This window comes from Epinephelus lanceolatus, chromosome 16 (genome assembly GCF_041903045.1).
Source record: "Epinephelus lanceolatus isolate andai-2023 chromosome 16, ASM4190304v1, whole genome shotgun sequence".
Classification (NCBI taxonomy): domain Eukaryota; kingdom Metazoa; phylum Chordata; class Actinopteri; order Perciformes; family Serranidae; genus Epinephelus; species Epinephelus lanceolatus.
In genome coordinates this window covers 41,438,562-41,464,311 of record NC_135749.1, presented here as the reverse complement: position 1 = coordinate 41,464,311, position 25,750 = coordinate 41,438,562, and the positions used below count along the sequence as shown (strand labels likewise).

General features: G+C 43.1%; 1 protein-coding gene across 18 annotated transcripts in view; it reads left to right on the top strand.

Moving 5' to 3' along the window:
* Positions 1-25,750, top strand: part of epb41a (erythrocyte membrane protein band 4.1a) — a 253,745-nt gene that overhangs the window by 109,727 nt on the left and 118,268 nt on the right. For all 18 annotated transcript variants that reach the window (XM_033641650.2, XM_033641615.2, XM_078176107.1 and 15 more), the window contains exons 4-11: positions 13-117; positions 292-334; positions 416-491; positions 1,122-1,340; positions 7,362-7,449; positions 12,115-12,267; positions 12,387-12,484; positions 12,634-12,809. In XM_033641650.2, the coding sequence (XP_033497541.1) occupies positions 13-117; positions 292-334; positions 416-491; positions 1,122-1,340; positions 7,362-7,449; positions 12,115-12,267; positions 12,387-12,484; positions 12,634-12,809 (958 nt within the window). The remainder of the gene's footprint in view (positions 1-12; positions 118-291; positions 335-415; positions 492-1,121; positions 1,341-7,361; positions 7,450-12,114; positions 12,268-12,386; positions 12,485-12,633; positions 12,810-25,750) is intronic.

The window sequence follows — 25,750 nt, the reverse complement described above, 5'->3', positions numbered from 1 at the left end:
TGCGTGTGTCAGAAACATGCTAAAGGCCAGGAGCTGTTCATTAAGGTGTGTGACCACCTTAACCTGCTGGAGAAGGACTACTATGGCCTGGTCATCTGGGAGACGCCCACCATGAAGGTGAGCTGGATTTAAACTATCATAAGTTAGTATTCCAACTATCCCAACCTCATTATTTGATGAAGAAAGAGACAGGTCTTTCTTTGGTGCTTAGATTAATCTATGGCTCTCAGTGTCGAAGTGTTCTTACACTAAATGGTGTTTGATGATTTCGAATCTCATTTTCTTGATCAGATTTGGATGGACCTAACCAAGGAGATCCGTAGGCAGGTTCAAGGTAAGCTGAACTTTTTCCAAGTACACAGTTTCTAATACATGTTTACAGTTGTTTCATTACACGTTCATTTTTTTCCTCCAGGTGCCAATTATAATTTCACATTCAATGTGAAATTTTATCCACCTGACCCAGCCCAGCTCTCTGAAGACATAACAAGGTACTGCATGGCTTCCATTGATTTTGTCAGCTGCGCCCTACAAACATCATTTCACTGTATCAAAAGTTCACTGTGGAAAGGATTTCTTTTTCCAGATGAGAGGAAAAGGATAGAATAGAAAAATGCTGCATGGGTTATTCAGTGATTTTAGGAGTGCATGTGTGAGTAATGATGACTGGGTCAAATCACCTTCTATATCACCTGCACCTATTGTATCAAGAGGATTACTAACAAATCAACCAACAAGTGTCAAAATGATCATCAGTAAAATCACTCTAAGTCAATTAATTAAAACTATAAATGTGTGCAGTTTATAACTAGGATGGTAAGCTCATATTTCCATGTTTCCATTTTGTCCTTTTTAAAATGATTGTGGTTACATATTATTTTGATTTGTAAAGGTGACTACAAAGTCCCATGTAGGGGTGTAACAATTAATTGATCTGGACTGATGTATAGATTTAATGATCAACCATCTGATATCATCGACGCAAAACAAAAACATTGACACATATCGTCTCCTTTAAGGTATGCCTTTATTGAGGCTGACGGATTTATCGGTTTGGCCGATTAATCTGTGCCGACAGGAAGTTTTACAGACAATTGTTATCAGTGGAACTTGCTTTGCAGGTACTACCTGTGTCTCCAGCTGCGGAAGGACATCCTTCAGGGCCGCCTTCCCTGTTCCTTTGTCACCCTGTCGCTGCTGGGCTCCTACGCCCTGCAGTCAGAGCTAGGCGAGTATGACCCAGAGGTGCATGGCGAAGATTACGCTAAAGATATGAAAATGGCCCAGGGTCAGACCAAGGAACTGGAGGACAAAATGATGGAGCTGCACCATACATACAGGTCAGAACACTGCCTCAGTCAAGTTCACTTTCTGTACATCACCCAACAACTAAGTGGATTTGTAAAACAATTCTGTTACAAGACAAACCCTGTATTCAGAATATTACACATAAGTAGGAGTACATTAATATCTGCAAAATGTAATTATCATTATTAAAGCAAAACTACAAATAATGATAGTGCATTTAAGCAACATTATCGTTTTATTTCAATCTTTAAAGCCGCTACAAGGAACTTTTAACTGGATATGCAAAAGTCTCTCGTTTCTGCTGATGTCTGTGCGTGACCTACAACAGCAAATGAGACCATCGGTGTGAAGATAAGCTATTTTGTTTTTTTTTAAGATTATTTTTATGGGCTTTTTGCCTTTATTGACAGGACAGAAGGTGAAATGGGGAGACAGAGAGAGAGTGGGGACTGACATGCAGCAAAGGGCCGCGAGCCAGATTTGAACCCACGGCCGCTGCAGCGAGGCGATGCCTCTGTACATGGGGCGCCGACACTATCCACTACGCTACCGACGCCCCAAGATAAGCTATTTCTATATAGTGTATATCCATACCTTTAGGAAACTGTCTCCGGGTCCACCCCAGGTCGCTTCCAGGACGAAACGATTTATGGCACTCAGACGGCACACGTCATCTTACCTAGCTGCTTACATTTATAGTGATTCTTATAAATAGTCGCTATTCCTCCTCCTCGACCCGACGTCCGTGGGGAGTTAAAATAGCAGCAATCATCGGGTAAAGTTCTGTGAAAGCACTGGACTCACCAACAGTCAGCCACGTCTCAGTCACACAGAGAAAATCCAATCCTCGGGAAGTCAGGAAATCCTTCAGGATAAACGTTTTGTTCGCTAGCAATCTAGCATTTACCAGCCCAATCCTGGCAGGAGCCGGCGGGTCCGCGGCGTTAGCTGTCTGGGGAGCCACACACAGAGGCCGCAGGTTGTGCAGATTCACCCCGTGCCAGCGGGGACGAGGAGAGCACGGGCCGTGGGGCTGGAACACCTCATCCAGGCCGACGACAGGTACCAGCCAGGCGTCGACAGGGTCCAGTGAGTGCCGAGAAATAAAGAGGTGAGGCGCTGCTCCATACTCAGTCCAAAAAGCCCTGGAAGTGCTCGCCAAACAGGCCTTCAGCCTTACCAGCCGACCGCTGCTTTTACCCCGGCGGCAGTGGCACTTACGCCGGAGAGGTGGAGCTGAGGCGCTCCTTGTTGGCCCTCTGTAGACTTGTGCCTGTCATTCCAGCAGCCTGGAGAAGCTGGCTAACCGACCTGCCCACAAAGCCCCTGCACCCAACTTCCACTGGGTGGATGGACGCTTCCCAGCCTGCCTCTCTGCACTCTGCAGCCAGCTCAGATTACTTGAGCCGCTTTAGCTCATGCGCCACTGGTATTCCCTCCTTCCAGGGGACAGTCAACTCAGTGATGAGGACCTGTTTGGCAGCTGTGGACCACATCACATTGTCTGGTCTCAGGGTCGTCTGCACAAGCTTGTTGGGGAAGACCAGCGGCTTGCCGAGGTCCACACACATCTCCCATTCCTTCCCAGTGGTCAGCAATGATCTTGCATGGCCTGCCACGGGCCTCTGCTGGCTCTGTTTGCTACTCTGCCTTTCTCCAGAAGGTCCGCCAGCTTCCGCAGGACCCAGTTGTGCCGCCATCTGAAGTGCCCCTGTGCCAGTGCCACTTCACATGATGACAGGATGTGCTGGAGGCCTGCGACAGGTTTTGTGAGCAGGGAAGGGTATTCTATGCTGCCCTCACCAAGAAGCTGAGCCTTGCCTGTGGGGTCTGCCAGATGTCCCTCCAGGTTATGACCTTGTGGATGGTGTCATCCCACCGAGTCCATGCCCCATTTGCCCTGGGACACGCCCGGCCTTCCTGCGCTCTTCCCATGACCTCCTTATGCTTCAGCCTGCTGATAGCTTGGTCCACCTCTACCTGGGCCCTCCACTTGCGCCCTGTTCGGACATCCGCTGCTGCGCCCATTACAGCCTGGTCCCTGGATTCCTTCAGCTCTACGACAAGACAAGCCTTCTCCAGCTTGTACCCCGTGCTTACGGACTTCAGTGGGAGCTGAAGAGTGTTCTTGCCAAAGAGACCTGCGTCTGAGAAGCAGAGAGGAAGGCCTAACCACTTCGTGATGTAGGTGTTGGCGATGCCATCCAGCCTGCTGGCCCAGGTCGATGGAATTTCACACACCTTCAGAGGCCACATCACATGCTGGAACTAGGGCTGTAGTCAACCAAATAAAATCTTGGTCGACTAAAGTCGCACATAATCTTCAACTAATCGATTAGTTGTGGGGAAAAAAAAAATCTGCACGTTATTTTTACTTCTGCGGTGGTGTGTCTGTGTCACTTTGCAGTTACACCTCCAAAACACTAGTCGGCAGTGGAGGACTGTGTTAAGTACTGTAAAGTTTAGTTCAAATCAAACTTTATTTATATAGTTGATTCAAAACACACATTAAACATGGCTTAATAGAGACAACTTCAAACACAAGTACACAAGTCGGCTTTACTATAAATCGCAGAACTGACAGACAAACACATGTCTTTATCTGGACACATTTCCCCCACCAATACAACATGCTAATGTTATTAGCACAAGTCTATGGCATTTACATTGTATAAATTAGCCTAGCGTCTAGTAATCTTTTCCTCTTCTCATATGAAACCAGGGACAACAGCAACATTCAACAAAGGTAACGGCACACAATGTGGCTCCATTACAACTCACAACATTCACTGACAAAACAACTGTCTTATACTAAACATGTTTTCCAAGCAAATACAACATGCTAATGTTATTAGCGCCAGCCTATGCATTTTACATGGTATACATTAGCCTAGCGACGCACGGAGATTTCCTCTGCTCAATTTTACGCTTTTCTGTATTGTAAATCACTGTGCAGCACTTTGATAAACTTTTATGTTTTTAAAATGTGCTATATAAATAAAGTGGATTGGATTGGATTGGATATGAAGCCAGGATAAATCACACACACGACTTAAAATGCTATTTTGGTGGAGGCTTTACTGTCTTCACAATTTATTGTTTCTTAACTGTGAAATACAAGTAAATACAAGCTTTGTTTCCACTGAGGGAAATGGTGTTGGTACACAGAAACTGACAGGAGGTCTGCATCACTGCAACGCTGAGCGTTGACTTTCTGTCAACAAAGGGGGTATTTTGAAAACACTCCCATTTTCACAGGTGACTTAGCCTGTCCCCCTGCCGCCGGAAATAATGGATTAATCATGGTAAGCTATTGATGTAGCGCTTTTCTCCTTATGAAAGTAAGGCGATTATTCGACTAATGAGAATTTGGTCGGATGAGAGCATAGCGACCAAATAATTGATTAGTCGACCAGGAGACTACAGCCCTAGCTGGAACAGTGTGAATTGGTAGCACCACAGCTTCAGTTTCCCGGGGAGCTGGCTGCTGTCAATCCTTGTCAGGCCGTGAGTCGGCTGCCTCTGCACCACCCCTCCCCATCTGTTTGTCGGAGAGGTCAAAAGTGTACTCCCTGCCCAAACTTCTGATTGGCTGCTCTGCAAGAAGTGGGATCTTCTCTTCTCCTGCCATGAACACTGTCCTGTCGCTCCTCACCCCTTTCTTGATCGAGAGACTTTGCAGGCTTGATGTTCATTCGTGCCCACCCTGTGAGGTCATCTAGGCTCCTCAGATGGTAACCTCTGACTTGCCCTGCTCCACTGAGGATGATCTCAATTCGTACATAGAGACCCTGAAAAAGAGGGTGGATCATGGGGAGTACCACCAGTTGGTCCAGGAGCTTTGCCTCCATGATGGTCATTTCCAGGCATATTTTAGGATAACACAGGGCAGTTTGACAACAAGCTGTCTGTTGTTGGGCTGTATACAGCAATTGCTGCCACAGGTTTCTCCTTCCTTGTTTACCAACTGTAAACTTGTTGTCAGGACTACCACAGAAGGCCCGCCTCTCAAATCATCCCATTGGACAATGGGAAATAAGTAGAGATGATATGGGGCGCATATCCGTAGCAGGCATTAACGATAATGGATGTAAACATCAGCGCCAGCTTGACCGGTGGAGATGAGGAACAGAAGCTAATGCTGGTTGGATAAACCAGGGAGCAGCCGAGCCGCAGCAGAAACTAAAGGCGAATCCTGTCAGTTGTGGGTTGAACGGGGTCACAGACACAGACAGAAATACATATTCCTGTCAAATACGGCGGCCATAGCACTCCGCGGCGCAAGATAATGGCTTACCGGCGACCGAGAAGCCCGGTCCAAGAAGTCTTCGTTGGTGTCATGACTGCCCAGAAATACCTGAACAGCTGAGTTGTAGCAGCACACAGGTATGTGGCGTGTCAGAGGAGAAACGAGCCGTTCACATTTCCACAAACCTCACCGCACTTTAGGGACTGTTCTTTACTTTTCAGAGGAGGAGGGTGGCTGGTTGATTTTTATTTTATTTATTTGTTTTATTTTGATCCCCCTTATGTTAATCACTTATTGATGCTGTTTTTGAAGTATGAATAAGTCAATAAGTAATTTATTCCATCGAAATATCAGTGATGTATTATAGAAAAGTGATTTATCTTTTTATAAATGACAAACACAGAGTGTAGCAAACACAGAGAAATAGTCTGACATGCTGTCAGTGATAAGCTGCTAGTCATCACAGTCCATGATATCAACTAATAACAGGAGATGTCAGATTCTGCCCCTACATTGCATGTTATTATTTTATTCTGCTTTATGTTTATATTGTACAGCGTTATAATAAACTTTATTCCAGACTCAAGTCCATATAAGATACAGACAATACCATAAAAACAACACAACAAGTAGGTTTAAAACACTTAAATTTTACTTAAAGTTCACTTCACTTAAAGTTTAAAACTTCTTCTCATTTTTATATTCATCCAACAAAATGATGTTCATTCAGCAAGACTTTTTTTGGTCCATGTCTAAAAATAAATACATTTGACATGTGATTTTGTTGTTTGTCTTTTTATTTTATTTTTGCCAGTGCCATACAGCAACAATGCTTGGGGATGTGGTCTTTTACAAATTTGAAAACACTGTAAGAATGTCACTTTTGTAGAATTGGCTTCTTTATTTTATAATGTATGATTAATGTCTACATCAACAAATGTTAACCACAGAATCGTATCGAATCGAATCGTATCGAACCGTATCGGTCCTGCACTGTATTGAATCGTATCGAATCGTTCTGTATTAAAAATATATCGTTTTTGAATCGTATCGTAACCTGTGTATCTAGATACGTATCGAATCGTCTATCACAGAGAGATTCCCAACCCTACTGAGTTCCAGTGTTTTTGGCATGTAACAAAAGCCTTAGTTTTCAACAATGTTGTATGGACGCAGATCTTTGCACATGAAGTAGGTGATGTACTGTATTATTTTCTTAACTCTCTCAGAGTTGGATGTTAGTTTTGTCAAGCTAAGTGTGTCCAGTGTTGGTTGAGTGTTGGTTGGGTATTTTATAAAGTCCAGATGTTTGATTTAAACGCCAACGGCGCATTTCTGATTTCTTTCTCCAGTGCCTCCATCTTTACTTCCTGCCAAATGCCGATGACTGAGACCTCTGCTGACTTTGCCAAGAATGAAAAAAACCTCAGCACCATCTAGTGGAATGAAAATGCTATTTTTGTTGTTATTCTAATAGCAAAAGTTGTATTAAAATGTGTATTTGCAAAAAATAATAATGTATATAATAAAAGATTAATTCTTGGCATCCGTATATCGATACAATATCGCCACACGAAATATAAAATACTATGCTGTATCAATTTTTTCCCCCACCCCTAATTAAAACACTCAAGAATAAACTTGGTTTGCACGGAGGTGCTCTGGTTGATGGTTGTTAACTGTTCCAGATACCTTTCAATAATGGCTGTCAAAATCACACCCACTTTCATTATTTCTGTCACAGCCTCTTCACAGTCACAGTAATTAAAGGTGTTGTTGAATTCCTGCTGTGGTGTTGTGGCAGGTCAATGAGTCCAGCCCAGGCAGACCTGATGTTCCTGGAGAATGCCAAGAAACTCTCCATGTACGGAGTGGACCTCCACCAGGCCAAGGTGAGCACAGGAGCTACAGCTCTTTAGCTTCTCTGCTAGTCAGCTGCTCGTAACTGCTTACTGCTTGAGAAAAGTACCTTGTCAAAGTCAACCTTGTTTTCCAATGGTGACTGCAAAATCCAAGAATGCTTCATAGATCAAGTATAACAGATAATACGCTTAAAGACATATTTCACAGCAGTAAACTGGGCTCTCTGTGCAGCTGCCATGTAGCACCAATTTTAAATACTTTGAAATCGGTGCTTCATGACCAGACAAAACAGAGAAAAAGGGCTGTGGGATTCACTTCAGCTCAAGGGGTAGAAAACCTACAATTATCATGAATGCACTGCATCGCACCTGAACAAAAAATGCTCCAACTGGTTGGTGGCGCAGTGCAAGCTCATCTGTTTTGAAATGGGACACAATATGGTGACTAGCTGGTAACAAACAATCTTGAATTACAGTTAAAAAGTAACCTAAAATATATTCTTAAAAGCATTTGAGGAAATTGAAATAGGCAATGCAGTAACAGAGTCTTTGTTTATATTTGATCAGCACTGCTTAGTTTTACCATTTGATTTGAGTTTGGTTTGAATTTCCCTGCGCCTGTGGTTGTAGGCATAAAATTGTGGAAGTACAATCTGTATTTTAAGCGACAGCCCAAGAGCCAGTGAAAAATTTGAGCTTAGAGATGAACAGGAAGATCTGGGCGCTGGTCAGATGGAGAAAGTTTACCACAGTTCAATTACACACACTTCCTACATTGTTATAATACAAAGCTGGTTGAAAATCGGCAAAGTATTCCTTTAATCTGGGTGTGACTGTGACTTTGCCATCTGATGGTCCATGAAAACAAACAGCATAGATGCGTATAGAAAAACCATAATGTGATTGCAGCTTTGTGTCTGTTATTCTTAATGCCATGCATCAGAGAAGCTTGCATGCCTGGCCTGAACAGCAGTGAGACATGTGACTTGTGAGGTCTTACAGCCAAAAATCAGGTCAATGTGTTTGCGTCAGAGCAGGGATTTAACTAAATATGGGGGGAGGACTTGTACCTGTCTATACTGCCCCCCTGTGGATGATGGTGAGTACTACAAGGAAGCTGCATCATAAAACAGCTAACTGCTGAGGATGCAAATACAGCAGAGTACAACTTCTCTCTTTCCATGGATTATCAGTGGTAGTAGTGCATACAGTAGAAAACATTTTAAACACATGCGCTGTGCTGATTTCTAAGTCATCACTCCTCAAGGTGGGATCTGTCGCAAAGCAAGATTTTATTAGTATTAACAACTATCACATCTGGAAAAGCAATAAAATGATAATGTTAAAAGTAAATTTGGATCTAAATACAGTATTGAATCAGCTTATGCATTGAATGCATTAAATGCACTGAAGTGTAAAAACTTAACTAAACTACTTTTATTAGTTGTAAATAACAAAAACTCCAACGTTTAAGTCGGATCTGAAATTGCCTTTTGTTGGCTGATGAGGCAGAAACGGTTTAAAAATACACCATGGGAAATGTTCCAAAAAACCCAACAAAGTGTAGACTCCTTCAGTGTAATCACTTATGGCCCACTCTCAGTGTGTGGTGGTGTATTTGTCTGCACAAACTGCTCTCTGCTGGATTTTTTTTCTTTTCTTCTTAATTTGCTGTATTGATGACGTTTCTGTTCACGGTGTGCAGGTGAGGTCGAGACTTTAAAAAAGGTAGCGACCAGGTGCCAGATTGTAAGTAGCATGCATTCAAGAGGAAGCTATGCAAATTGTGGACACAGCATTAGAAAACCAGGGATAAAGCAAATGAGAGCTAATCTGGGCTGTTGGCTTTTACTTTCACTTTTACTGGTGATATTATTTCAAACATTAATTACAATTCTTGCATAGTATAACTTTGAATGGCAGCCTAATTAATATGCACAACCTCTAGATGCAGCATTTGACTAAGGTAATGTTATAAAATTACAACTCACAAGGTTCACTGACAAATTACTTGTCTTTTACTACACACCTTCCCCCACAAATACAACATGCTAACTTTATTAGCACAGGGCTATGGCATTTACATTGTTTAAAGTAGCCTGGTGGCTAGCAGAGCTTTTATTTACTCTCATGAAGCTAGGATAAATCACACACAACACTTGAAATGCAGGTCTGCTGTCACTTTCCTCCCAAGTAACAGTGCTGTAGTTAACCTCTTCGATTTAGGTTCATCCACAGGTCTGTGGTGATTCCCACACTCCAAAATAGTGCTTTGCTGTCTTTGTTGATGCAGTTACCTGCTGACATCCTGACATCAGTCTGATAAGCTGCACCTGGGTGCTCAGCTCTTAGGTGGTAGCTCGAACTCAAAGTACTTCAGTGATATTTTAATTCCATTTGGCACAAGGTGCATATTACTTTTGACTCGACAACTGATCCCACTGTGAGTTTTTCAAAGTGAAAGGAGCCATTTAGAAGTGCAGTGGTGTCTTATTTTTCATCACTGTGGCAATAGGAAGCACACTGCCACAGCTTGACTACAAATAAGGGTGCATCGAAAAAACAAACTAGCAGCACGGCATTAATGCAATTGAAAATAAAATAACCCATTATGTGCAGAATTAATTGCAACGTGATTAGCGTGTTAACACTGACAGATCTATCTTTTCTGCTTTAAGACACTGGGAGTGTGTCCGCTGAATGCATTGAAGCCCAGCCCACTTACGGGAAAGCTGCAGTCTCTCTTAATTGTAGCACTACAATGGATGCTCCATCTAGCAGCTGTATTGGACTTGTACAGCCAGACATGTTTGAGCCACCACAGCCAGAATCAAAATCGGAGCCAGACGACACTGACCTGCCTAAGACCTGCCTAGTTTTTCTCAGTCTGCTACAGAATAGTAATTTATATTATATATTTTCAAGAAACAACAAAACCCAATGGCTCTAATTCTTAAATAGTGTACGGGCAGGACTTATGCTAAGGGTTGCTTCACTGCATCATTGAGCATGCTTTTAGTCCCGCCCAAAAAACACCCTAGACACAAAAATGGTGAAAAACAGTATAACTGTCTAAGGGGCTGTGCACATGCCACGTCTTTAACTGCCTGGAAACGCAAGGTCGGGCGCTGGGTGCTACTCTTGTGCCTTTTCTGTGCCAGCTTTCAAGAGCATGGCAGCAGGTTGGGTGTGAGGTTGCTAAGCAACCTTAACAAAAACCATATCATAGCCTGTTTACCTGAAATCCTGAGTGCAGAGCTTATCTTCCTCCCGGCGCTGATTATGTGAAGGCCTGCTTTCCGAGAGACAGATGTAAAGCTCTGGCAGCCCTGCAATGAAATGATCAACTTGTTCTCCATGTTTACCAGACACTTATATCTACCAGTCAAGTGAAAGATATCTGCTGGCTGTGACTGTTTGGTCCTTGTCAGATGATGTGCACTGCGTGCTGCTACATTCCAAAAGTTGAACTCTACCTGCCCTGAAAATTATGTGCTCAGAAACATGTGGCACTTTGACAGCATCGCTTTGGTGTTGGAGCGGTCCTGCCACGCATCTGCTTTGGGGGTGCAAAAAACGCAGCATGTGTACAGCCCCTAATTCCACTATTCAGTACTATATAGTTCCCAGTCTTTTTACATGTTTTCAACAAGTGTTTTGATGTAAATCTAATATTTTACTTTACCCTGACTTTAAATTGCCTGTAGGTGTGAATGTAAGTGTGAATGGTTGTAATAAAAAAAGCAAAAGATGATTTGTTGTTGCCCTTTAGATTTGATCTGGTTCATGTTTACACTGAATTATTGTTAACAGTGGTGTCACAAAGAGTGCACCAAGAAATCACTGATTATTAGACTTATTAGTCCAGACTGAAACTGGACAGCACCAGACACGAAGGCCACCTTTTTAGGTGATGACCAATGCTTTCGTTCATACCAGAGTTTGATGGACAGCTTTTAACATCAGCCCAAATGAACAGAACCAAATAGGCACACACCAAACACACACCACGTCTTTGAACCAAGTCAAACAAAGTAGGTATGAAAGTACCCTAAAATAACATTTAGGCCTACTATCACAAAATAAAGTGGTTGGTCTGCTTTGCTTTCACACCTCAAATGCACTGCAGCAGTCTTCTTGGAAGTGGAGACAGAGCCTCCTCTTCAGCTGGTTTCAGTGTGCTTGTTTAGTTGGTTTGACTGACAGTTTTCACGCCAGGTGAAGGAACCAAAACAAATAGCTTAGGCGTGAAAGCAACCTTAGTGTGATGGAACCTGTGTTGCAAGGCAATGCTTTATTTGATGCATGTTCTTGAAGCCTTAGCACACACCAAATCATCATACAGACAGAAGAAGGTTGAAAGATACAGTAGCCAGAATGTGACAATGCATCCAGGGAGGAAATGTGGAAAAGCTGTTTTTATTTTCTTTCTGAAGTCATCCTGCAATGACATGTGTTGCCCTTTAGACAGTACTCTCCACCACTATGATCAAAAACATTAATTGATTAATTGACTGATGTTGTTTGCTTGTGGTGGAACGCAACTTATGTCACTTCTTGAATTGTCACCCATTTAAGATCTCCTTTATCTTTGCTGTTCATTTCAGGTTCCCTTAAAATGTTTTAGCTTTCTGAAGTCTGCATATTCTATTGACATTGAATGGATATCTTTCTGTCTCTGGGTGTCTCTGTCAGGATCTCGATGGTGTCGACATCATGCTGGGGGTTTGCTCTAGTGGCCTGATGGTTTACAAGGACAAACTGAGGATCAACCGTTTCCCCTGGCCCAAAGTCCTCAAGGTCTCGTACAAACGCAGCAGCTTCTTTATCAAAATAAGACCATCTGAGGTACAGAATATTTTCATATCAACAAATATTCCTCTCCCTGTTACATTTGTAGTTCACTGTCTAACATTATAATTTATTTAGTCATCTATTTAGCAGCATTGTGTTTCTTGTTTTAACAGGTGGAACAGTATGAGAGTGCAATTGGCTTTAAACTGCCCAATTACAAGGCAGCCAAGAAGCTTTGGAAAGTGTGTGTAGAACATCACACTTTTTTCAGGTAGGGTATTGTATTCTTTAGGTCAGCATGCTCATGTGGCTGTGCAGTGTTTTCAATGAAGGAAATGTGGACATTTTGCTAAATATGTTTGCTTGCTACCTGACCCAGAGTCAGATCAGAGGGTCAGTATCAGTGATCTTTGTCTACAGGCTGACCTCCACTGAGATGGCGACCACTCCTAGGAAGTTCCTGGCATTGGGCTCTAAGTTTCGCTACAGTGGTCGGACTCAGGCTCAGACCAGACAGGCAAGCTCTCTGATCGACAGGCCAGCTCCTCTGTTCCAGCGCTCCTCCAGCAAGAGAAACTCACGCAGCCTGGATGGAGGTACACCTGTTGTTTGGGTTGTAGGCATCTGTGTGTGTGTGTGTGTGTGTGTGTGTGTGTGTGTGTGTGTGTGTGTGTGTTACAATGCTGGTTACTGTGGTATTGGCTGACAATTAAGAGCACTTGTGTTCGTCTTTTTTTAATAATGTACACATCATGACTACCACATGTATCTTGTGTTCCTTTATAGTGTTGGTTGCAGTGGTTACCAACTGTCTGTCATGTGGGAGGCAGGAGTTCATTTCCCTGACTCGGGGAGTTGAGTTTTATACCAGTTGCTGATTATGTAGCAGTTGTTTCTGCTCAACAGAATGGATAGCAAGTTCATTTTATATTCTGCATTTACAGCAATGATTTGAAATGCATTTAGCCATCATTATTAATACTGCATTACCTGCAGGAAATACATTTTTTAGTTTTTATTGTGGTCCTTCGAGTTGGATACCCTGTGCTTGCCCTTTCTCAGGATGGAACTTATGTCCCTTTGGAGACTGTGTGCTGTATGTGCAACATTCAGCTTCCACTATGGCTAACAGATTATGAGCTCGGCTCCCACAGACACAGGCTTGCCAGCTCCTCAGTGCCCAGCTTACAGTATACAGAATGGCATGCAGGTAGTCCAGAAGAAAAACTAGTAGGAGAGGAGCACTTATTAAAAGGAGCAACCTGTTTGTACTCCCAGTTAGGACTGATAAAATGTCATGACCTTCCCAGGGAACCTAGAGAGGATCTACCTTGCTCCAGCCCTTGCAGGCAGCTAGTTCAACAGCTACAAGCTCCGGATGGATGCTCCAGATGGAACTACAAAATTTTTAGCATCCAACGTGCTCCACTGCTGTAAAGACTGTGCTTAGAGAGAAGTCTAGCTCCCCTCCAAGTGATTATTCTTCTCTGCTTCAGTCCCTTTTAAGAACCCCAGGTCAGAGGTGCCCCTACTTATTACCTGCATGAGTACCCTTCCCGACTCCTGTGGATGATAAACCAACAGCATGCACTCAGCATCAGCCGTTCAGTACCCCAGCACTGCACAGCAGTTACCCTTCAGCTGACCAAGGCTACAGCCCTGCTAGATATGAGAGGTCAAAGGGAGTAATTAGCATGTGAGGATTCCATAATGGACCTTCTAGAAAAGCTGATGCATGAGCTGCAGATACGAAAGGGCTGTACCACATCATCTACAAAGTCAGAACCCTGTCCATTGGAGCCAGCCATATACCATTAATATTATGATCAGCTACAGCCAACTCCAGACCGGGCCCACTTTGCTGCATCGGAAATCTGTCAATCCATTCCTTATCTGCACCACAGGCCACGCCCCCTGAGAGCTGGTCTACCTACTCACAGCAACCGATCAAGATGACACCTTCATTTCTACACCCGCTACATATCCTCAGCCCGCCATTTACCCTTGGACAACCTATGCTTAGCCAATGCCTGCTGCTCAGCATTGTGCTCCAACATGGCCACTAACTCTGTATTCTCCTCAAGGACACTCACAGCTATCAACACCAGTGGGTCCTGAGAGGAGCTACCAGGGACCAAAGCCAACCATACCAGATTTTGTCCATCAAGACCCTGGAGAATTTGCATGACACAGGTTTGCCAAGATTGAGGCTAACCCTGCAGTGTTGATTTCATTTACGATGACGAAAGATGTTTGTCAATAACCTTCTTTTCCATGACCAAGAGGGGATGTTGATGAGTTAAGAATACATCTTTGATAATAAAAACTATGATGAAACGTATGTTTTGTTTTATAGACAAGATTGGACAAAAAAAATAGTGGTGGGCTAACAGACATTGAAAATGTGAAATGAGAGAAGAGTACAGAATGATGAATTATTTTATGAAACGTTTTACAAAAAAGTTTTAAACTAGGAAGCTGAGAACAGTCATGCTTGCAATTATTTTCTCATGCCATGACAGCAGTACAACCTCGGAGTGGCAGTGGGTAGGTAAACCCCAATAAATAGCTGGCACCAGGATGTTTTGCTAGCCTGAAAAAAGAAATACACCAAAGCATCAGTCGTTGGTGCAAGTTGTGAGCTTTAATTCATCAGTAAATAAGTAGCTGTTTGTGTGACTGTGGATGGTGGAGATGTTGAATGGATTTGTGGACTTTGTTGTGTTGCAGCGGTGGCTGTTTGCAGCGAGCTCCGCTTATTAGCCGCTGAACCACAGCAGAGGAAGCATCACCAGACTTGGCAGGCAGGAGGCTCAGTTATTTGTGAGTGTAGCTGTGCTGTATGTGAACGGTCTAAAATCAGCAGAGTTTTATCTGACAGTAAATGCAGTTTTAAGCCTCCTACAGGTGCAATCTTATGAAGCTCAGCATAAGTTCAATCAGAAAGACTTTCTCTTTGCTCATCCTTTCACATTTCTCTCCATCCCACTCTCACTACTCCCTCAAATCAGCTGACTTTGGGTGTTCACTCCTCTGGTTATCCAATCAAACTTTGTCATGATCTCTCGCAGCCAATCAGGATGCCACTGCAAAATTTTAAATAAGCTCTCTTTTCTGCTGCTGTCAGCCATCATTCTAGGCAGAATCTTAGCGCTGGCAATCACTCACCTTACCCTTTTTCTTTCAGTTTCTTGTTGATTGTAACAAGCAGATGTGCGATTCCTCAGCAGAAACAGAATCATCTCTCACTCATCACGTCCTCCCGTTCAGGCAATCTCACCTGTTATAAGTCAGTATTGTCATCGCGCAACTTCATTCTCTGTTTCCATATTCAGTCTCGATCTCAGTGACGTGCATGGATTCAAGATATGGTCCCAAACTACACGTATGATCTGTTTCTTCTGGACACCTTGCACATGTACACCCAGATTGCCACTCACAGTCCCCGGCTGCTCCGGCCAAGCCTTCTAGGCCGGGAGCCAGGTCCAGCCCTCAGGATGTTTTTTGCTACCTTTTTTTCATTATTATTTTCAGTTATCCCATACCTTGGGCCATCACAAGTTGATAAGGAGAACCCTCAACTCGGGGCCGTTTGGTCTCAGGGGCCAAAAAAAACCCTTTTTGGGAAAAGTTTCTGGCGAAATGATGTCATTGCAAATATTAAGGTACTGCAACTGCATAAATGGTCAGAAAAGTCTCAATTTTTGCATGGTGTATCCTGAGCCACTGGGGAAACTAGCAGAATAAGATTCTGGGGCTTTCTGCCTTTCTATTTTCAAATATCACCCTCATCATACCCCAAAAGACAAAAAAATGTCTGTCTGCCTGACAAATTATCATCAAAAGTGATTATTTTCAAGCATTTTATTACACATCTCACTGCCTCAGATGTATATGAAAAACTTCTCAAGTTTATAAGCTTCAATTTAAGCCCAAGATGACCTTTCTATCTAGAAGATTACACCTGCTATGACCAAAGTTCTCCACTGTATCTCAAATCGGAGAAAACAGAACTTTCAAGCATTAACCTTCCAAATGGGATTAGGCTTATTTCTTGCATCTAAACAACATCTTAAACAAGATTTGAGAATTGAGGTATGTACTGTTATACTATCTGAAGCGAATTACGTGAAAAGTGAATACTACAGTATATGTTACACCCCTAGGTAGACCGGGGTATCAGGGTGCAACATAAAGCTATGCTGTGGCTAATGGTGGATCCTAAATAAACAAACAAACAAACAAAAAAAGCAACAGATTGAGCAAAGAAGGGTGCGGACAGTCACACAAAACCAGGGAAACAAATATGAGATTTATTAAAGAAGAAAGTCCAGGCAACACAAGGAATAAAGATGACTCTAGTGTGCAGTCATCACTAATTATCAAGAAGCCAACCATCAATAGAGGCTACTAACCAACAGCCAAGATAAACATTAAGTATAGCCAAATGGAGAAACTAAAATACATCTCAAACATAAAATAGAATACATTTCTTTGGGTCTTAGATCTTTTCACTGCTCATCTATTGTACTCTGACCTCTGGTCATATTAGTGTTTATATTATTTGTTGTAGAATATGTCTCAGAAGATTTGTTTATAAAGATTTATTTATGCTGTCTCCTATATTACTTTCTCGGTGTGGCAGTGGTTGTCTGAGATATATGATCTAGCTACACTGATAGCATTTCTCTGATCCAGGATGCGTCCTCAACGTGTTTATGAAATCATCCTAGTGAGCTATGTGAGGAATCTATACAATCGATACATTAGCTGGTGATGGAACTATGTGGATAGAACTGGATTTTAATCATCATTTTCCTCTTCTTCCTCATCATCATCCATAATTGTATGAATTTCATCAGCCAAGTCATCCTCATCTGTTTCCTCTTCTGCCAAGACATCAACGAGGGCTTTGGGGATGACGTCCCCCTCAAACCATAGTGGTTCTAGCTTGCCAGTCTCCGTGTTTATATGAAATCCATGGTCAAGAGGGGATGGGATCTCCGGGTAGTGCTCATGTGCCCTCTTCCAGATGCATACCTGGAAGTTGACTCTTCTCATGTGCTGTAAGAGGACCCTCTTGCAAGGTGCGAAGGTCGAAAGATCAATGGAGAGACCCTGTCGAAGCTCAAGGCTTGAGCCACACATCTTCTTTACTTTAATCTCTCTTGCCTCATCAACCTTCTTGATTCGACGACTGAAACCATAGAGGCGACACGTGAACTCTTCAACACCACTGAGAATCTGCTCATCGAGCTCCCAAGAGTTCCCCACTTCAGCAAAGATCTGAATAAACTTTGAATTCTGATTCAGAATCTTCATCGGTCGCACCTTCCCTTTGCCTTTAAATGCACTGGTGCAGTCATCACCAGTGAATGCATGCAAGGCCAGGAGAGCTGATATGTGTTCGTTTGAGTAATCTTCAGCCAGCTGGTTGATGTTGATCAGTCTATCTCCGATGTCGAAGATTATGTTGATGGTTGATGACTTGGCATAATATAGGAGGATAAAGAAAATGTCAGAGTCTTTTGCTCTGACTCTGACTGTTCTGATGTGAGGCATTTTGTTTTGGATAAATTGCATGTAAATAATCACCCTCACATCTGTTTCTTCATGGTTTGAACAGATCTCAGGTAGTAGTTCTTTTGACATCACTCCAGCATTACATTCTATCTTGAAAGCTTTACCAGCCTCTATGAAAATGACAGGCCTTCGGAGGATAACTTCCATCATATCTTGAGAGCTCCAGTGATCCAGAAGTAAATGAATGAATGCCTTCTTGTTTTCATCATTTGTGAGAAAACCATTCCAATCCGCAGGTCGATGAACATTCAGCGCACTAACCATAAAATGTTCACCACAACCTCTGCGATCCCTCTTGGCTGATTTTGGTGAATAAAGACGGTCAACGTAGGTGTCTGTGCTGAATACCGTTTCAGCAGCAGCAGGTAGGCTTCTGAAGGTGCGCTCTGATATAGTCTTCATTGTCTGTGGCACATCGGGCATGTAGAATGAGGAGTTTCCATCTTGAATGAGAGCACATTGGCTTGGAGAAGGAAGTTGCGCATTCTCAGCATCTTTGATCATGTGGTTCATTCCTTTTGCTTTGTTGGTTTTTGCAAAAAAGCCATCGATTGTTGAGATGGAGTATAGCGTCAGAGTCAAGGGATAGGTCATTAGGTCAGAGATGCTTATTTGTGACTTGAGTTCTTGTGATTTGATGAAGATCTGAAAGATAAACCCACTTATGGCCTTGCACTGGATCACTTTTTGGTTTGATGCCATAAGCTTCCTTTTAGGTGTGGTAGATGACATTGTCTTGTATCTGTTCCTCTTGATGGGTTCAAAAGGACCTTTTTTGTTTGAAGTCAATCACGGATGAACTCCTCTTTTTGAGTTTTGCCATTTTTCAGGGCATTCAGCACATCATAGCGCACCTCTTCTGGCATGGCTGCTCCTGAGGTCAAACTTGTCAAGGGCTGTGACATCTCAACCTGAAATGGGTTGATAAAACTCTGAAAAGCCTCTACTGTTTGCTGGACTTGCTCCTCAGACCGAGTGATTTCACATGGTCTAAGATCTCTTTGCTGCTTCTCTGTACGTTCGCCTCGGCCACTTGTCATTTTCCACATGGCTTCTACAAACTCTCCTTTGGCATGGGCAGTCAGGATATGTCGTTGGCTGGCTTCATAATTACTGGTGATTCCACAGATCCCAGCAGAATATGTCCCAGACCCTGAGTTTGACTTCAGCCATTTCATAGCTGTCTCTTCTATTGTTTTGTTGGTGTGGCAGCGGTTGCCTGGGATATGTGATCTGGCTACACTGCGCAAAAGTTTCTCAGATCCTGGATGTGTTTCCTCAATGTGTTCAAGAAAGTATCCCAAGTATGTGAGGAATCTAGCATAGTTCTGCTGGTCTGAGCAGAAGAAGAGGTCTGGCATGTTGGTTAGGGCAGCTTTGTATCCTTCGTAGTCACTCATTTTGATTGCCTTATTCATTGACAGGACGAGCCAGGTGCAGTCCATGTATTCCACCCAAAACTGTCCAGTTTCTCCCAGTTCTCCATTTCTCACTGCTTCTCTGAATGCATGATATTCTGCCATATGGTGAGATACATCATCTGATGAGAGAACTTCAGAGAGAGTAGTAGATTCATTCAGAGTGAGCTTTTCCAGGAATGCAGTCCCCTCTGGAGAGAGTGGTTCATGAGTTTCCAGATACTTGTCACAGAGGAGCCTCTCACAGCAATGGAACGTACCAATGAGGATGATATGTTTTTGGTATTTTTCAGGTTCATTCCAGATTAGAGGGTATGCTTTCATGCAAACACCTAGATCAAATGTACTGATGGTGCAGCTTGGCTGCATCTAAGGCATTCTTGAATGGTTTCCAAGTCAGTTATGGGTGCATTGATCATGGGATAGTACCAAATTGTGGTGAGGCATTTTGGAGACTGGCCAGTAATAGACACCCAGCCTGACAAACCAGGGATGTACTGATCCCTGGAGTTGATTTTACGAGCAAAGACCCAAATTAGATCAGTATCTGATGATTTTGATGCGCTGTATGTGGTTGAGTTATTTGAACCAGATGACACCAAGTTAGTTGGTTCAGATCTTTTCCGTTTGTAGTAAGTTGGCAACTCTGTGGCAGGACTTTTAAATGATCGCTGCCTTTTTGTAAGCTGAGTGCTAGGATTCGACTCTTTTGTGGGCTGTGATGAGGTAGGGGTGTCTGCATCTACCCAGGACTCTTGTGTGGGCTGTGTTGAGGTAGGGGTGTCTGCATCTACCCAGGAGTCTTGTGTGGGCTGTGCTGAGGTAAGTGCTTCTGCATCTGCACAGGAACCTAGATCTTGCATGTAGATCCCTGCGTCGGTATGAATAGACCCTGCCCCATATACATCTGATACTAGCTGATCAAAATTGTCCCAGTCACTGTGGAAGACTGCTCCATCAGGTTGCCTCTTGATAACATCTGAGTTGCTGACTAATGAAGCACTTTCCACGATTGCATTTGCCAGAGCCGTTTCAAGTTCAGTTGAGTATGTGTATGACTCACAGTGACCAAGCCTATTTATCAGAGTGGTGATGCTCTTGGATCCTAAGAGATGGCGTAGTATCATACATAGCAAGATGTGTTTTTTCATCTTCCATTGACCTGACGTAACTGCTCTGCAGATGTCTTGAGAAATGGAGGATGCCAGACTTTCCTCCCGAGATGAGGGCTTCTTATCTCCGCAGATGAGGTTTAAAACAAATTGTAAAACCTCAGGAGGAATCTCCTCATTTGGATCATGGAGATCATGAGCCCTTGGAGGCCAAGGTAGTGGTTCAGAGGTTTTGAAGGCTGTTAAGATTTTCTTGTGAAGATCATGGCTGACCTCTTTACTCCAATCAGTAATTCCCAAATCATAAGCTGAACGCACTGTCGTCTTCATGGATTCTAGGGATTTACAAAATAAAAATGTATCTTTGAATGGGCAAAATGAGAAGTACAATCTTTGAGATCAGGGCAGCATTCAATTTTTTGTCTCAGGTTATGGCTTGTGATCTCGGTAGCGACAGCTGCTTCTCCGAATTCTGTCAAGGTTTCATTATACAAAACTGTGAGATGAGCTAGTTTAATAACCTGGCCCTTTTCGATAACTTCAGTTTTTATATGGTCATGCACCCGAGTGAAAGCTTTGCTGATCAGTGCCTTCTTTGTAGCTCTTTCAGATGCTGCAGCTGAAGTGCTCGCTTTACTAAGTACTGCTTGCGACAGCAATCATGAAACTGTGCCTCCTTGGCAAATAGATCAACTCCCCTGATTTTGCACAAGTCTTCATCACCGAGTTCCATTGCTTTTTTATCTATATTCTTGTATGCATTTGATTGGAATTTCTGCAAGCTATATCTGTTACCGGACACTTTCTTCACTGTGCTACTTCTGCAGAATATGCAATAACTGCCAAACAAAACTGAGGAATCCACATGCTCACATGTCAGTCTAGTGGAGTCATTTTCTGCTTGACATTTGCTTAAAGCACGGTTAGCATTACAGAAAAACATGCGTCGACAGTGTTTATGATACCCACAATCAGAAGACAATTCATCAGGAATTGATTCACAAACATCTTGCATACCACCACAGTCAAACGTTTGTGTCTGAAGTTTCTTTTTCATATCATGGATAGCAGTAAATGCACTCAGTGGATCAGCCTTAGAAGACAAAGGTATGAACTTGTCATTTACTGTCCCCTTGCAACCATGCAGGATGCAGTTTTCCAGAGATGGCTGAGGTGGGGGCTGATTTTTCTTCCTCTTTGAAGAACTCTGGCCTGCTGTCCAGTCTTCATCATCTTGTCGTTTCTTTGGCATGTTGCAACTATCAGAAAATCATTATATTCATTACAACAGTGAAATATTGTTACACACACACACACACACACACACGCGACATACCTTCCAACATTGGGTTGGGTTGTGAAAAACAGGGCGATTTTTTCAGGCATCGGTATACTGTTGTTGACTGTAGGCTGTCTCCCTCTCAACTGCTGGTTTGGGTGACTAAATCCTATAATATATTATAAACATTTTGCAAAGTTTATCAAACTCAACTTACATAAATCAGATTACGACAACAGAAAGAAACAACAATTAATTGCCTGGTTAGGAGAAACAACAACACATACTGTTCTATATATTACATTAGCCAACTACCAGTAGTATTAACTTTACCTAGCTAGCTCCTTCCCCCCTTACACTCATATGCACCCTAGTCCCTGTCTCATCTCTTTTACCATTCTGAAAAAAAGAACGACAACAGAAAGAAACAACAATTCATTGCCTGGTTAGGAGAAAAATATAGCTAGCTAGCTAACCTTTCAGTTACAAATTCTTATTGGTAGGCCCATTGACATCAATAATGCTCTCAATCTCTTTCTATAGCCAGAAAATAAGATTAACTTACCACCAAGATGTCTTTGCTGAATAACTATAGGTGGGTTGTGACGTGTGACAGGGTTAGCGTATTGGTTGGTTAGTGTGTTGATGTGTGTAACCTGGTCAGTGTGTTGTTTTATGTTGCATCTTGATACCCCAGTCTTCCTGGGGGGGCATATACCATATAGTATTCACTTTTCATGTAATTCACTCCAGATAGTATAACAGTACATAACTCAAGTCTCAACTATTGTTTAAGATATTATTTGAGATATTATTTAGATGCAAGAAATAAGCTTAATCCCATTTGGAAGGTTAATGCTTGAAAGTTCTGTTTTCTCCGATTTGAGATACAGTGGAGAACTTTGGTCATAGCAGGTGTAATCTTCTAGATAGAAAGGTCATCTTGGGCTTAAATTGAAGCTTATAAACTTGGGAAGTTTTTCATATACATCTGAGGCAGTGAGATGTGTAATAAAATACTTGAAAATAATCACTTATGATGATAATTTGTCAGGCAGACAGACATTTTTTTGTCTTTTGGGGTATGATGAGGGTGATATTTGAAAATAGAAAGGCAGAAAGCCCCAGAATCTTATTCTGCTAGTTTCCCCAATGGGTCAGGACACACCATGCAGAATTTGAGACTTTTCTGACCATTTATGCAGTTGCAGTACCTTAATATTTGCAATGACATCATTTCACCAGAAACTTTCCCCAAAAAGGGTTTTTTTTGGCCCCTGAGACCCAACGGCCCTGAGTTGAGGGTGCTCCTTATCAACTTGTGATGGCCCAAGGTATGGGATAACTAAAAATAATAGTGAAAAAAAAGTAGCAAAAAACATCCTGAGGGGTGGACCTGGCTCCCGGCCTATTCCGTGCACACTTTGCTTCAGTCCCTGGATATGCCTCAGCCTCTGCCTTGTCAGCATCCTCACCATTGCAGGCCTCAAGCAGCCGACCTCCACATGCAGCCGGCCTCCACTTGCAGCCTGCGTCCACCCCGAACCAGCGCTTTCATTCTGCCTCCAGCCTGTCAGCCCCGGTGCACCCGATCCCTCACGGCAAGAGAGCCGGCTGTTTAAGCTATCCGATCAACAGCCGCCTGGGCCAACCACTCAGTGGGCCGTCGCTCCCAGTGTCTCCCCCTAAACTACCTAAAACATGAATTAAGCCTAAGGAAAACAAAAGAGACGAATAACGTAACTACCGGGAATCTCCAGCCCAAACTAACACAACAAACTAAAACAACAAAACCTCAGCACCTAAACAAGCATGGGGGAAAAGAACCTACTTGGGGAGGAAGGGAGGAAGAAAAGGACTCTTCAATACCTGAGTTCCTGTCTGTGTGTAATGTACCAATGCCTTCCCTGTCTCTACACTCCCTGTCCCTCTTATCACCTCCTCCTCTCTCTCTAATCTGCACTCAGGTGCGCACAACACCCCCACCCTAAAAACATGAATTGGGGGAGCGCCACGGACATCATTCATGCATAAACAACTAACATCGTGACAATGTGTCGGCCAGGACATTCTCTCGCCCTTTGATGTGCCTGACCTCCACAATGACAGACTGTAAAAAGAGTGCCCAACGCATGAGCCGCTGATTGGTGCTTTGCATCTGATTATTAAAGACAGATGATTGTGGTCAGTGTAAGCAACAACGGGCACACTAGCAGAGCCGACATGAACCTCAAAATATTTAAGGGCCAAGATGAGCGCGAGAGCCTCAGAGGTTCTGCAATACCGTTCTCCAGCATATAATTTACCTGCTGTTGTAAACAGAGGTGCTTATCGGGATTGACTCTATACGCATACTGCTTTATCGGCAGAGAGTCTCCCACATTGCTGTCATGTTGCATCACATGGATCTGAGGCGGCACATCTGAAAACAGAATAGTGTGAGGTTTTATTACACTGACCACATCCTCATGTTGAAGCTGAGTCAAATGTGGAAAACACTCATCAAGCTTGAACAACATTTCAGAGTTATTTAACCGTCCGTGAACAGCAACACTGGACGGGCCAACAACATCCTCCACATCAGACACGGCTAAAATCACCGGTGTCTCCGTGGGATCAACACTGGACAGCGCTCTGGCTACCTGAGCCTCATTAATGCATTCAGCACTGGACAGCGCCAAAACAGTTTTGCCATCTGCACTAACAGAAGACAAAGGGATAGATTCTCTGTCCAGGTAGGGCTTCAATATGTTAACGTTGCACAGTCTACTCCGCCGTCGACAGTCTGGTGTAGCAACTATGTTATCCTGCTCACTCACTTTTTCCTGAACTACATAGGGGCTGCTGTAACGGGCCTGCAAAGCTGAACCAGGAACAGGCAACAACACCAACACTTTGTCGCCAGGACTGAAAGATCTGCTTTTAGAATCTCTATCAAACCACCGCTTCATTCTTTTGAGCACCAGACATGTTCTGCTTCGCCAATTCACAAGCACGGTGAAGCTTAACACGAAAATTGCTGACGCAGTCAAGCCAATTCTGTGGCTTGCTATCACCCAGCCATTTCTCCTGCAAAAGTTTGAGTGGGCCATGCACTGTGTGTGCAAACACCAGCTCTGCTGGACTAAAACCCAGGGACTCTTGAACCACCTCACAAACAGCAAAAAGGAGGAGATGGCCACCCTCATCCCATTCCTTACTGGACTCCAGGCAGTAAGTGATGGAAATGCTCAAGCGCGCCCTGACTCTCTGGGTGATATGCACTCGAAAAACAGTGAGTGATGTCAAGTTGTTTCATCACTTGTGCAAAAATTTGCAACATGAAGTTGGATCCCTGATCAGTTTGTATTACTTTAGGCAACCCAAACAAAGAGAAAAACTTCAAAAACGCTTTCATTACAGATGGAGCTGTGATCTTGCGCATGGGAATGGCTTCAGGAAACCGGGTTGCAGAGCACATAATGGTCAAAAGGAACTTGTTCCCAGCTTTCGTGCACTGAAAGGGACCAACACAGTCAACAATTGATGTAAGTCAATTCAATCAGTCACTCAATTTTATTTATAAAGCCCAATATCACAAATCACAATTTGCCTCACAGGGCTTTACAGCATACGACATCCCTCTGTCCTTTGGACCCTCACAGCGGATAAGGAAAAACTCCCCCAAAAAAACCCTTTGACGGGGGAAAAAAACGGTAGAAACCTCAGGAAGAGTAACTGAGGAGGGATCCCTCTTCCAGGACGGACAGACGTGCAATAGATGTCGTACAGAACAGATCAACACAATAAATTAACAGTAATCCGTATGACACAATGAGACAGAAAGAGACAGAGACAGAGAGAGATGCAGGACAGACGGTAATGACAGTAACTTACAACAACATTAATGAAAGTAATAATATTATAATTAATAATAATATATTAATATCTGATAGTATACATGTGTGACAATAATCATATGTGTATAATAACAGTAGAAGTATGACTAATGATAACAGCAGCAGCAGGAGGCATCTGGCAGGACCACGGCAGCAGCACAACCACACACGTCACACTATCCAGGCACCACTGCAATACGAGTTAACCTGAGAGACAGTGGAGCACAAAGGCTCCAGAGAAGAAGCCGAGTTAGTGACATCCAGAAT